The following is an 11,678-nucleotide window of genomic DNA, read 5'->3' as shown; positions in this document are numbered from 1 at the left end:
CATTACTGAAAGCCCTTTGTGAACATAAAATAAATTGTTAGCCAATTTAAAATGCCCTTGTTTTTTTTTATTACAAAGTACTTACAGTAAGTAAATGAGAGTGAAGTTGTATGCTGATAGTAAGTTAAACAAATGCTGTTTTACTAAGCTTACTGCTTTGCATCGAATAGAATCATAAAAGCACAACATTGTGTAATAAATCTGCATGCTCATGGCCCGAGAAGGTACATAGACATTTAGAAAATAAAAGCATGGCTATGGAACAAGAGTTATTATAATTTTATACAACAGGAAGCAGTGGGTTTGTTCATCTTCTCATCTTTAGCTGCACTGAAATCTCTGGTCCTTTTAATCCGGAACACATCAATAATTTGACTTCAATTATATTTAACAATTTAGTTTGAAAAAGACGTGGTTTAGTTTGATTAGTTATCTAGTCTCCTACTTGTATAAAATAATTGTAACAGCAGAGGGAGCTCCAAAACATGTGCATAAATGCAGCATTCCCCTTGAGCTTTTTGACCTTTTATCACCTTACAGCCTGTTGAAATGCATGTATTAGAAAACCCTATCACCAGAAGTACATAGTTGTTATCTGGAAGGAAAATATATATATTTTTATCTGGTTATTATATTCCTTTATCATAAATGTTTATCCTTAATAGGGAAAGAGAAGTGATCAGAATCGATACGAGGGAGAGATATATAGGTTACAGCAGGGGAGTCTGGGTGAAGACCTATATCTGTAAAAGGTTTGCAAATGGGTTGGAGACTGACTTTTCAGCAGAAGAATAACCCCAAATATATATGATTCAGATGTTTCTCTTGCACTGACTCGGTTGCTTCACCAACTGCTCCGTTGTTATGCAATAACATTATATTTATTGTTTCCTGCATGAATGGAAAAGTGAATGATGTGCAATTAAATGCTGTAGTACCTTTCTTATTTAATCCAATAACTTTCAGGCAGTTATATGTTGTTCTGTAAACGCACACCCAACTGGCCGTGTGGTAGGACAAAAAAAAGGAAAGGGTTAATCAAGCTCAAGCCATGGTCAAACGGTTAATTCGGCACACATATGTGTTACAACAATGCTTATTGAAAGTATAACAATTTATTTAAAAATAAAATATCAAAAATTATTTCACTAATTTAGCTTTTAGTCAAAATTATTTCAGTTAAAAACTTTTGATGGAACAAAGATTGGTTTTACTTGCTAGATTTTATGCTTGACAACCAAAGCTAATGACAAATTTTGAAAGAGGCCAAATGTACCTAAATGGAATGCAATAAATCGGCTAACAATGGAAATCCAAGGTAAATAAGACATTATTTGCAGGCCTCTGAAATTTTGATCTGAGCTTGGAGTGAGATTTTGAACACTGACAGCAAAATCACAGTATGAAATCATAAATAAACAGGCTAATTTGATACATTTTCTAACTTTTTTATCAATATTGTTTTATATGAAAATAAACAAATGCTGACCCTTAAATTGTCTCCCCTAAATACAGTCTGGTACTGGCAACACCAATACGATACTTTTTTCAAATACACCTAATGTGTTTGTTAAATGTACAAAAATAATGTAACTGCTCTATAATAATGGTTTTCAAACTCACTTCTTGGGACCCATTGTCCTGCATGGTGATTACCTGCCTTTTAGAACCAAACTTAAACCTGACATTCACCTGAGAGCATCAGTAACCGCAGCAGGAGCAAGAACTCTTTTAGGTTTAGATCAGATATGGCAGGAAAAAGTTACACCTGTAACACCTAAGGAAAACTTTCTAAAAACCGTGTAGCTCTTTAATACACATGAAAGATAAAAAAAAAAAAATATTAAAGTCCTAATCTTTCACAAAACAATATATAATCCAACAAAATAACCAACCATAGGAGCAAGCTGAGACCAGAAGATTAGCGATAAACTGCTGCACCCTAGATGCACCTAACTGTAAACTTTATCAGCAAACTCAGTAAGTTGATTACATATCTGCTGCTACATGCACAGTTTTTCCTCTGGTCTTTGTTTCACAGTTTTCAATTATGCTTATACTCTTCTGTTTTTAACATGCACACGGGTTTCATATGTAATTTCTAAATTTAGTTCACCATACTCAGTTGCAAATTATTGTTATTATTTACTTTTATTTTAAACAGGGGCAATGCTTTTTGACATGCTTTTTAATTAGTTAGGATTGGATCTAAAGTGATTCCCAAGTAGGTAAGTTTATTGACATTTATTTATTTATTTTCCATTTCAAATTAATATTTTTAGGTTTTGGAATTGCATCTCTGTTTGTATAAAACATTGCAACTGTCTTTTCTGAATTTAAAGGTATAGAGGTTGATCTTTTATTTCCGGGTGGATCATCTAAATAAGTGGTCCTCCTAATTGTGAATCATTGAGGTGATATGTCTACATAAGGCAGTCCAATTGTGCTAGCTATCTTTTTATGCGCATGCACACTGTCAGGCGTATATCTCCGGTGAGCTACGGTTTCAGACAGTCATTGAACCTCACTTTTCTCACCACAGTTCTTTGAAAATGGCCGAGGGTTGTAAGAGAAAAAATGTCTATGAAGTGTATAAGAAGAATAGAAAGGTCTCAGAAGAGGCAGATACTGTATATCCCAGAATGCTTTGCACTGAGCTTGCAAAGCATTATGGAATTTGCTGTCACAATGGCCTGCTACTAATGAAAAAGATGGCGCAGGAGCTACGTGATCAACGGAGCACAAAACAGTTATCCTCTGTCCGAACGGTCAGTAAATTGAGTTTGCTATAAAGTTAACTATATAGTCCCTGCTGTATGTGGAGACAGTAAGCTTTAATGAGCTATGAGAACAGCACATCTTAAACAGGGCATGCTCTGAAACGTGCATTTTTTTTTTAAGTGGAGAGTGCGGATGTTTTAAAAATCCTTCACAATACCTTTAATGCGAGACTGGAGCTTTGCAGCAAATCAGCAACCTTTTCAAATTCCTCCATTGACCTCTTAACAGCCACCTCATTTTGGGTAAACAACATACCCAAATGGAAAAGCAAATAATTTAGGAAATGTAAGCACAAACTACATGTGCAATACATTATTTGAAAGCTAACACACTCTACTTTCTGAATATATAAATTAAAATTGAGTGAGTAAAACAGAGACCAAGCTACATCAGTTCGAACATGATTCAAAGTAGATTTTTTTATTCTTGGAAATGATATGTCTTTCTTGAATAAGTCATTCTTGAGAAAAGGCAGGTTTCATTGTATTATGTTTGTTCTACATCATGTCAACCACAAATGCAGAAAATTTCAGACCTCTAGCTATAAAAAATTCAGAGCTGTGGGGTTTGAACCTCTTATAAACCGGTGGGTTATAAGAGGTTAATCTTATGGCCACTTTTGCAGCACTTTTGATATAAGTGAAGAAGGCAGTATCCTCTGCATACATTATAACATTTACATCACAAACTAAGGTGAAGTCTTTGATATAGATAGACTGAAAAACAAAAGCCCCAAAATGGGGCCATGAGGGACTCCTATGGTGCAGTGTCTTGGGGGGGACAAATAGGATAGAAATCAGGCTATTACACTTTGAAATTTTGTAATTTCATAATTTGTGTAAAAAGGTACAGTGATTGGCAATAGTTAAAGCCTTTTTAAGTCCAGAAAGACCACCAAATTTGAGCACTAAAATGTATCCATTGGGTAGCTGAGATCTTAGGATAGGCCCTGATCAACTGCTCCATTGACAAATCAAAAAGGGGGAAAAAATATCATAAATGCATTAATCTGACACAATGAGAGAAAATGGATGACAACTAATGCTTAACACTTGGTGGATATTTTTATTTATTTTGGTGGAGCAGAAACCTTTGTTGCATGAAAGTTTTTCAGCTAATACAGTTTATTTGTCTGTGCTTTGATGCAATTGCCAATAGAAGGTTTTGATATGCTGTATGTATAGCACATTAAAAGTTGGGAAAAGTTTGATGCTGAAATATATTCACAACATTTCATACTTAAGCAGTTTATGTCATGATTCTGCACATTTTGGTTCTGTTGAGGTTCTCTTTTTGGGTTTTCAGTTATACTTTGATCCATGTCTTTCTGGGTTTTCTAGTTTATTGGTTCCATTTACATATTGTGTTCTAGTTGTGAATGGTTTAATTTTTTTAATTGAATGTGTTTCTTGTTTTTCTTTTGTTGCCTGTGTCAGTCTCCTTCCCATAGCTCCCTTCTTGATTCCTCTGTCCACACCTGCTCCCAATTTGCTGATTAAACTGGTCTTTGTTCAGTCTCCCATTTATACATCTCCTGTTCAGTTACTGTTCCTGGTTTCTCGTCGTTTTTTGGCTTCTTATGTGAGTTTTCCCTGATGTCTCATGGATTTAGTTTTTCTGTATTTTGTTTGTAGATTTTTTCTTCAGTTGCCACCTTTTGTTATTAAATCTGCAAGAAACAACCTTACGTTTCAGTTTCTGCATTTGGGTCTAATTCAAACCTCCAACCAACCTGACAGTTTCTTGGTGGAGAACCGATACATGCGTAGGAAAAACATGCAAACTTGCATGCAAACATGCAAAAATAAGTTAGGGTGTTGTTTTACCGTTGCAGTAGCAATAGCCCTATTTGTGGAAAATTGAAAATGAAACCATGTTGCACAAAATACTGTGAAAGGTATTATCATTAAGCTGGAAAAACTGGAGCAAATAAGAAAAAGTTGATTAATATTTTAGTCAGTCTTTAGCTAAATGAGGATGATAACCTATTGCACTCAATGTCTAAGGATGGGTTCTGCAATTCTGCATTGTTTTTTTTATTGAACGTTAAATTGCTAAGAATGCTTTAGAAATATCCAAATGATTAAAAAAGATACGTTTTCCAAAATGAAAATTTAGACTTTAGCCTTAATCTAACTTAAGCAATGGCCTTAAACACAAGGTATGAAAGGTGTGAAGCGCTACAACCCAACATAAAATGGTAATGAAATACATAAAGTATAATAACAAATTCCAAAAGAATCAGAGAAACAACAAAAATTCATCACAAAAAAAAAAAATCTGTATTGTAAATGAATAAACATGGAATCCTTTTTTGCATGTTTATTTCTGATTATCTAATTTTAGTCCATGTTTGTGTGCTACAGCACAATTAATTATATTTGTCAGCATTTAAAGTCTCTGTCAGGGATTGGTGAGAGAGTAGTAGAGGTGTATAAATATAACATATATATATATATATATATATATATATATATAGCATGCTCATACTTCCTAAGCTCACTGCCTAAGTTCAGGTCCGCTACCAAAGGCCGTTGAGCTTGACAGTTCATCACAGTACTTTTGCTGTTTCTAGGACTGTGCTCTTCTTAACTGAGATGTCTGATGTGTGAAATGAGATGTTTCAGAGTTCTTTTATGTTCTTTTTTTCCTGATTTGTACATCATTTGGGATAGCCACATGGATGTGCTGCTTATTAATGGACTCACTATTGTTGTAGTTGGCCACTACCATTTTGTCTGTTTATATCCGGGCGTCCCACAGAACCTTATCTCTGTCATTCTCCATCGTCTTTGGAAGTGGCTCCTATTTTGACCTAGGCTCTCCAGTTCGTATTCTGCACAGATGTTTCTGTACACTATGCCACTTGGTTATGACATTCCATGTATTCCTTTCCTGCCACTATCTTATACGCCTCTGTGAGATGCTGTTTTTATTTCGGGGCCTCTTTGCAGAGCCAGCACTTGGGATCTTGCCTCTAGTGCTCAATACCAGCTCCTGTACTCCCACAATCAGTGCTTCTCTGCTGTCCTTTAGCCTGGCCCTCTCTAGCCATTGAAGATATATCTGTCCGTGATACATCCTATGCACGGGTTTTCCTTCCTGTTCCTCCTTTTTCATCTTCTGATGTCTAAGATAATCACTGAGTGCTTAATCCCTTGGCGCTGTCTTTCTGATGTATTCTTGGAGCTTCAATGTTTCATCTTCAATAGTGGCTCTGATGCTAACTTGGCCTCTGTCTCCTTCCTGGCATGTAGTGTATAGGCTGTGGATACTGGATTTGCTGTGGGATCCACCATGCATGGCGAGAGGCTTTTTTATTTTAACATCAGTGTCCTGAATTTCCTCCTTTGGCCAACTTATTACCCCAGCGGGGTATATGATTACTGATAAGGTGTAGTTGTTGATAGCCAGGACTTTGTTCTTGCCATTGAGCTGACTTCTCAGAACTCGCCCTACTCACTTCAGATATTTGGCTGTTGCTGCTTTTCTTATGACCTGTTCGTGGTTGGCACTTACCTGTGGTATGTAAATTCTACATCTGGGACGCTAATGCTGTACTGTATATCAGCTCAGTGGTTTCTGTAATGGTCACTGTAGCAAACTTAGTACTGTATTCACTAAGAGATCCTCTGGAGGCACCATGCCTAACTTCAAGAGCTGATGTCTTTGAATTTAGCCATGATCTTATTTCTTAGGTCAGCCATTCTGGAATTCGGTTGTCTTGCTTAATTAGGGCTTGGTACCCATTCTCACGGGGGTAGATGTTACGCAAGTACCCAATCTGACCTTGTATCTTGCCATGGCCTTTATGTGTTATATCTTCTGGTTCTCTAGTTGTGATGTGGCTGTTTAAGCTGTACTAAAACCTACTGTGGGCTTCAAAGCATCCCTGTTTACCACAGGTTTTTCATGTAGCCCTACCTAGGGTTACTGAATTAGTAGCATTCAAACAGTGCCTTATTGTCTTGTGTCCATGGCCTTCATGTTCCTGTAGACTATTTGTTGCCACTGTGCAATAGATACACAACAGTTGACACAATGTTTATGGTCCCATGAATTTTTCATTCAGTATAGTATTTCTTTCCAATTATATGTAATATACAAAGTATTTATTTACTCTATAATGTAAAATCATAATTTTATTAATTTTTTTATCTTTATTAATGCTCTCTAATCCCTTATTCTAAAAAAATAGTAGCACTGACTATACATGTTTGGAATTAGAATTTGTTATTTTATTTTTAACAATAATAGTCAGTTTAGTTAGTCCAAAAGAAAATGTTCCTTCATCAAAGATCTTTACTTTCACAGGAGCCTGTGGAGATCTGACTAGTCAAATACATGTTTCAGTTTTAACCAATAGAATTGTGTGTTGCTTGACGCCTAACCTATCAGATTGAAGTATGCACTTGTATGGCAAATGAATATAAACTGAGTTGCCTACTTCCATTCATTGCTTTTCTCTTTCACCAGACTCTTAGCTGTCTGTGGAGAAAACATTGTACCTTCTCATCCTCCAGCGAAACCCTCAACTTCAGGAAACATGGTGAGTATGAATAATAAGGCATCACTGTTCAGCTGCAATGGTAATATTCTGGGAATTTTATCTAAAAAAAAAGGGCACATTAACAGATCAATGTTGAGTCATTTATGTGTTTATGCATTTTTCAAGTTCAACATTCCTTTCCTCTTAGCACAAAATATTAGGAGTTCTATGAAAACTGAAACTTTGTGTGGTTTTTACGAAACTTGCTTAATAAGCCTTATGGCCCTCTCATTTCAACAGAGAAACTGCTTATCTTTAATCAGCCATACTTGTGTTCTGTCCAGCTACTGAAATTTATTTACATGGAATTCTGCGCAGACAAGGGGTTCTATTATCTGACTTTTTAACTGGAAACTTATTTGTGTTTTAATTTCCAAGCTTCTACTTTGACTAGTCAAATGACTTTAGTCATCAGATGCTGTTATCTGTTAACAAAAGCACCCTTATCCCTTGCTCTGGTAGGTAAAGAGCAGCTAAGCCATGTGATTTATGGGCCTTAGATTTATTTTGAGGAATAACTTAGAACTGGCCAGACTTGGCTTTTTTATTTCAAGGTTTTCTTGATTATAACAACAGGTCATTAATACTGTTACTTTTTCTTTCCCTTTGCATCAACAGCGTGAGTGCATCTCTGTACACATAGGACAAGCCGGTGCCCAGATTGGTAATGCCTGCTGGGAACTCTACTGTCTGGAACATGGGATACAGCCGGATGGACAGATGCCCAGTGACAAGACCATTGGAGGAGGAGATTATTCTTTCAACACATTTTTCAGTGAGACTGGAGCTGGAAAGCATGTCCCCAGGGCTGTTTTTGTAGACCTCGAGCCCACTGTCATTGGTAAGAATGATCACTGAATATGTTAGGGTATAAAAAGTACCAGTATTCTAAAACCTGATTGTCCTAACTTTAGATGAAGTGCGCACTGGAAACTACCGTCAGCTGTTTCACCCTGAGCAGCTAATCACTGGTAAGGAGGATGCTGCCAACAACTATGCCCGTGGACACTACACCATTGGAAAAGAGATTATCGACCTTGTTATGGACAGGATCCGCAGACTGGTGACCATTACTGCAATCACATTTGTACATATTCTAAAAGATTTAACTACATTTTACATGTGTTTTCCTTTGTTCCCCAGTCTGACCAGTGTACAGGCCTTCAGGGCTTCCTGGTTTTCCATAGCTTTGGTGGAGGAACTGGCTCTGGATTTACTTCCCTGCTTATGGAACGTCTCTCTATGGACTATGGCAAGAAGTCCAAATTAGAGTTTTCTATCTACCCAGCCCCTCAGGTGTCAACTGCTGTGGTGGAGCCGTACAACTCTGTCTTGACCACCCACACCACCTTGGAGCACTCTGACTGTGCCTTTATGGTGGACAATGAGGCAATCTATGATATCTGCCGCAGAAACCTTGACATCGGGCGCCCCACTTACACCAATCTGAATAGGCTTATTAGCCAGGTTGTGTCCTCCATTACAGCCTCTCTTCGTTTTGAAGGATCCCTGAATGTAGATCTGACAGAGTTTCAGACCAACTTGGTGCCGTATCCTCGCATCCACTTCCCTCTGGCCACATATGCCCCAGTGATATCTGCCGAGAAGGCATATCACGAGCAGCTCACTGTGGCTGAGATCTCAAACTCTTGCTTTGAGCCTGCCAACCAGATGGTGAAATGTGACCCCCGCCTTGGCAAGTACATGGCTTGCTGTCTTCTGTACCGCGGTGACGTTGTGCCCAAAGATGTAAATGCGGCCATTGCCTCAATTAAAACCAAGCGATCTATCCAGTTTGTTGACTGGTGTCCAACTGGTTTCAAGGTGGGTATCAACTACCAGCCACCAACTGAGGTTCCTGGGGGAGATCTGGCCAAGATGCAGAGGGCTGTGTGCATGCTGAGCAACACCACGGCTATAGCAGAGGCCTGGGCTCGACTTGACCACAAGTTTGACCTGATGTACACCAAGCGGGCCTTTGTTCACTAGTATGTGGGAGAAGGGATGGAAGAGGGTGAATTTTCTGAAGCCAGGGAGGATATGGCTGCTCTGGAGAGGGATTATGAGGAGGTTGGAGCTGATAGCTTTGAAGAGGAAGATGAAGGGGAAGAATATTAAACAGACATGCAGACTTTGCTAAATGTTTTGGCCTTTATTGCACAACTCTACTTTACTTGAATAAGTTATTAAATAAAGACCACCATTTGTCATAACAAAGGCAAAATAAAATCTAATATTACTTTAATTTAACCAAGACATTTGTTGTCCATTTAAGAAAAGGACAATTTCTAGAAGAAGAGTCTGACTTTTTTTCATTTAACTTTTTTCTTTTAGTTATTTTGTTGTTTGTCAAAAAAGAAGGAAATTGTTGATGAAACCTGAAACCTTCAAATGTTTTAAAAAGTAGCCAGTAGTTGTTTGACCTCTTTAAGATTATCAGCATGATATTACATTTACCTATTTGTTTTAGTGATTTAAATAAAGGAATCTGTGAAAAAATGGGAAATGTAAACATTTTAAAAGTTTGAAATAAAAAGTTCCCAAAAGACCCTCCTGTATTCATCCTTAATTTAGTCTACATATAAGCCATTTTAATACTTTGAACTTTGAATAATCAATAGATAATGATTTACTATTATAATATTAATACATTATTATTGGTATGTCTTCTTTGTTTTGTTTTGGATGATTTTGTTTCATGATAACTCTCTGAGGTTGAGGAATTTGTCTTGCCAACCCTTAATCTTAAGCTCCTCCCACTGAATCTCCTTCAAATGCAAAACAACACACTGGCTGGGTCATCCAAAAACATTGCAATCACCTCAAGTCAGAAAAACATTTTGATAACAATGAAATATGGTTGAGAATCTAATAAAACTGTTTGAATTAATTGATTAAATCATGTGTGGTGTCTCAATATTTCAGGACAATGATTTCAAGAAAATTAAATGGCAGGACCGATATGATATGTATGGAAGTTTTGATTTGAGGACCAAAGAAAAAGCAATGGGATCAAATACCGTCTAGACCTTCTGCTGCATATCTTTCCCCACTAGCATGATGTAGCATTTTTAGACCATTTATTTTATATATATATATCTATATATATGTAATAAATAAGAATGGCTTGATTTTAAATTTTATTACTTCTCTCTAGCTACTCTATTTCCTCTTAAAAAGGAATCCTTTGGCATATACCTAATGATATAAAACATTTATTAATTTTTTAACAAATATAGTGCTATTTTGTACAAGATATTAAACGATTATGCACATAAACTGAAACCTTTATTCATACAGAGCGCTTGACACTGAACACACACAATGAGTACATGGGTGGCATACTAATATATTTTCCTAGGATGTAAGTGAATTTCTGCTGGTTGTTTCTCCATTTGCATCATCGGAAGGACCTGTTCATCTTCAGGCTGCCTAGAGATAACAGGTACACAGTGTTTTTTAGGTTGTTTGAATACCAAGCAGAGTAATTGGTAGAGATGTTTTAAACAAGTTTATTACTTCAACACTGATCTTTCTTGAGCAAGTTTCTTCCCTGTGAGAAAAAGAAAACAGGCACAGACATAAGTTATACAACAAGTTTTCACAAGACCTGTTATTTTAGAAAAAAATGAAAGGAGAAACACTAACTTCTTCTGTAGTTCATGCAGCAGAAACAGATGCAAACGAGTGAAGAGAGGGCCCCACACCCTGCTACAGCCAGAAGAGCCTTTTTATAGCCTGGAGGAAAAGTATTTTAGATTTTTTTGCCTTCAAGTATAAAATCATTTTTTTTTCTAATACTAATTTCTAATACTGCAAAATATTTGAACTGCAAACAATTACTTTCACAAATGGGTCTTGGTCCGGTCCAGTCTCCATTAGCTGCACAGGTCACAGTCGATGAGCCAATCATGAAGAAACCCAGATGGCATTTAAAGTGGCAGGTTGAGTTAAATATCTGGCTTTCTGTGGAGCAGCTATGGCTGCCATTAGCCGGCTGAGAGAGGGGGGGACACTTTACAGCTGAGGGTGCAAAAAAAAATAGAAAATTCAGCACAGATGCAGTTATGTTATATCTCTTATAATGATGTTTTGCATTGAAAATATCTGCTTAAAAACATAAAATAAAAATGTGCAAACAAAGAGTTTTTGTTGATGCAATCCCTGTAGGGAGAAATAGCAGAAATAGGCCTTTATTGTTATTTTAAGCATTGATAATAATGCTGCATTAGTCTAAAACTGCACATTCACCCGAGCAAACAGGTTGAGGATCACTCCAGATCCTGTTGGTCTCGCAGGTCACATCAGATGAGCCATTTATGATGAATCCCGGATGGCATTTAAAGTG

At 36.9% G+C, this 11,678-nt stretch overlaps 1 protein-coding gene across 1 annotated transcript; it reads left to right on the top strand.

Annotated features, from left to right (window-relative positions):
- Positions 1–7,196: 7,196 nt before the first annotated feature.
- On the top strand, positions 7,197–9,319 carry LOC107098580 (tubulin alpha-1C chain-like). The gene is made up of 4 exons (XM_015396325.1): positions 7,197–7,330; positions 7,949–8,171; positions 8,245–8,393; positions 8,474–9,319. Exons 1-4 carry the CDS (start codon positions 7,328–7,330, stop codon positions 9,317–9,319), a joined length of 1,221 nt encoding a protein of 406 aa, XP_015251811.1. The 5' UTR covers positions 7,197–7,327.
- Positions 9,320–11,678: the final 2,359 nt, after the last annotated feature.

The sequence above is a fragment of the Cyprinodon variegatus genome, unplaced genomic scaffold, assembly GCF_000732505.1.
Source record: "Cyprinodon variegatus isolate N-32 unplaced genomic scaffold, C_variegatus-1.0 Scaffold790, whole genome shotgun sequence".
NCBI classification, from domain to species: Eukaryota; Metazoa; Chordata; class Actinopteri; order Cyprinodontiformes; family Cyprinodontidae; genus Cyprinodon; species Cyprinodon variegatus.
The sequence above is the reverse complement of the archived record's forward strand: the minus strand, read 5'-3'. Positions and strand labels throughout refer to the sequence as shown.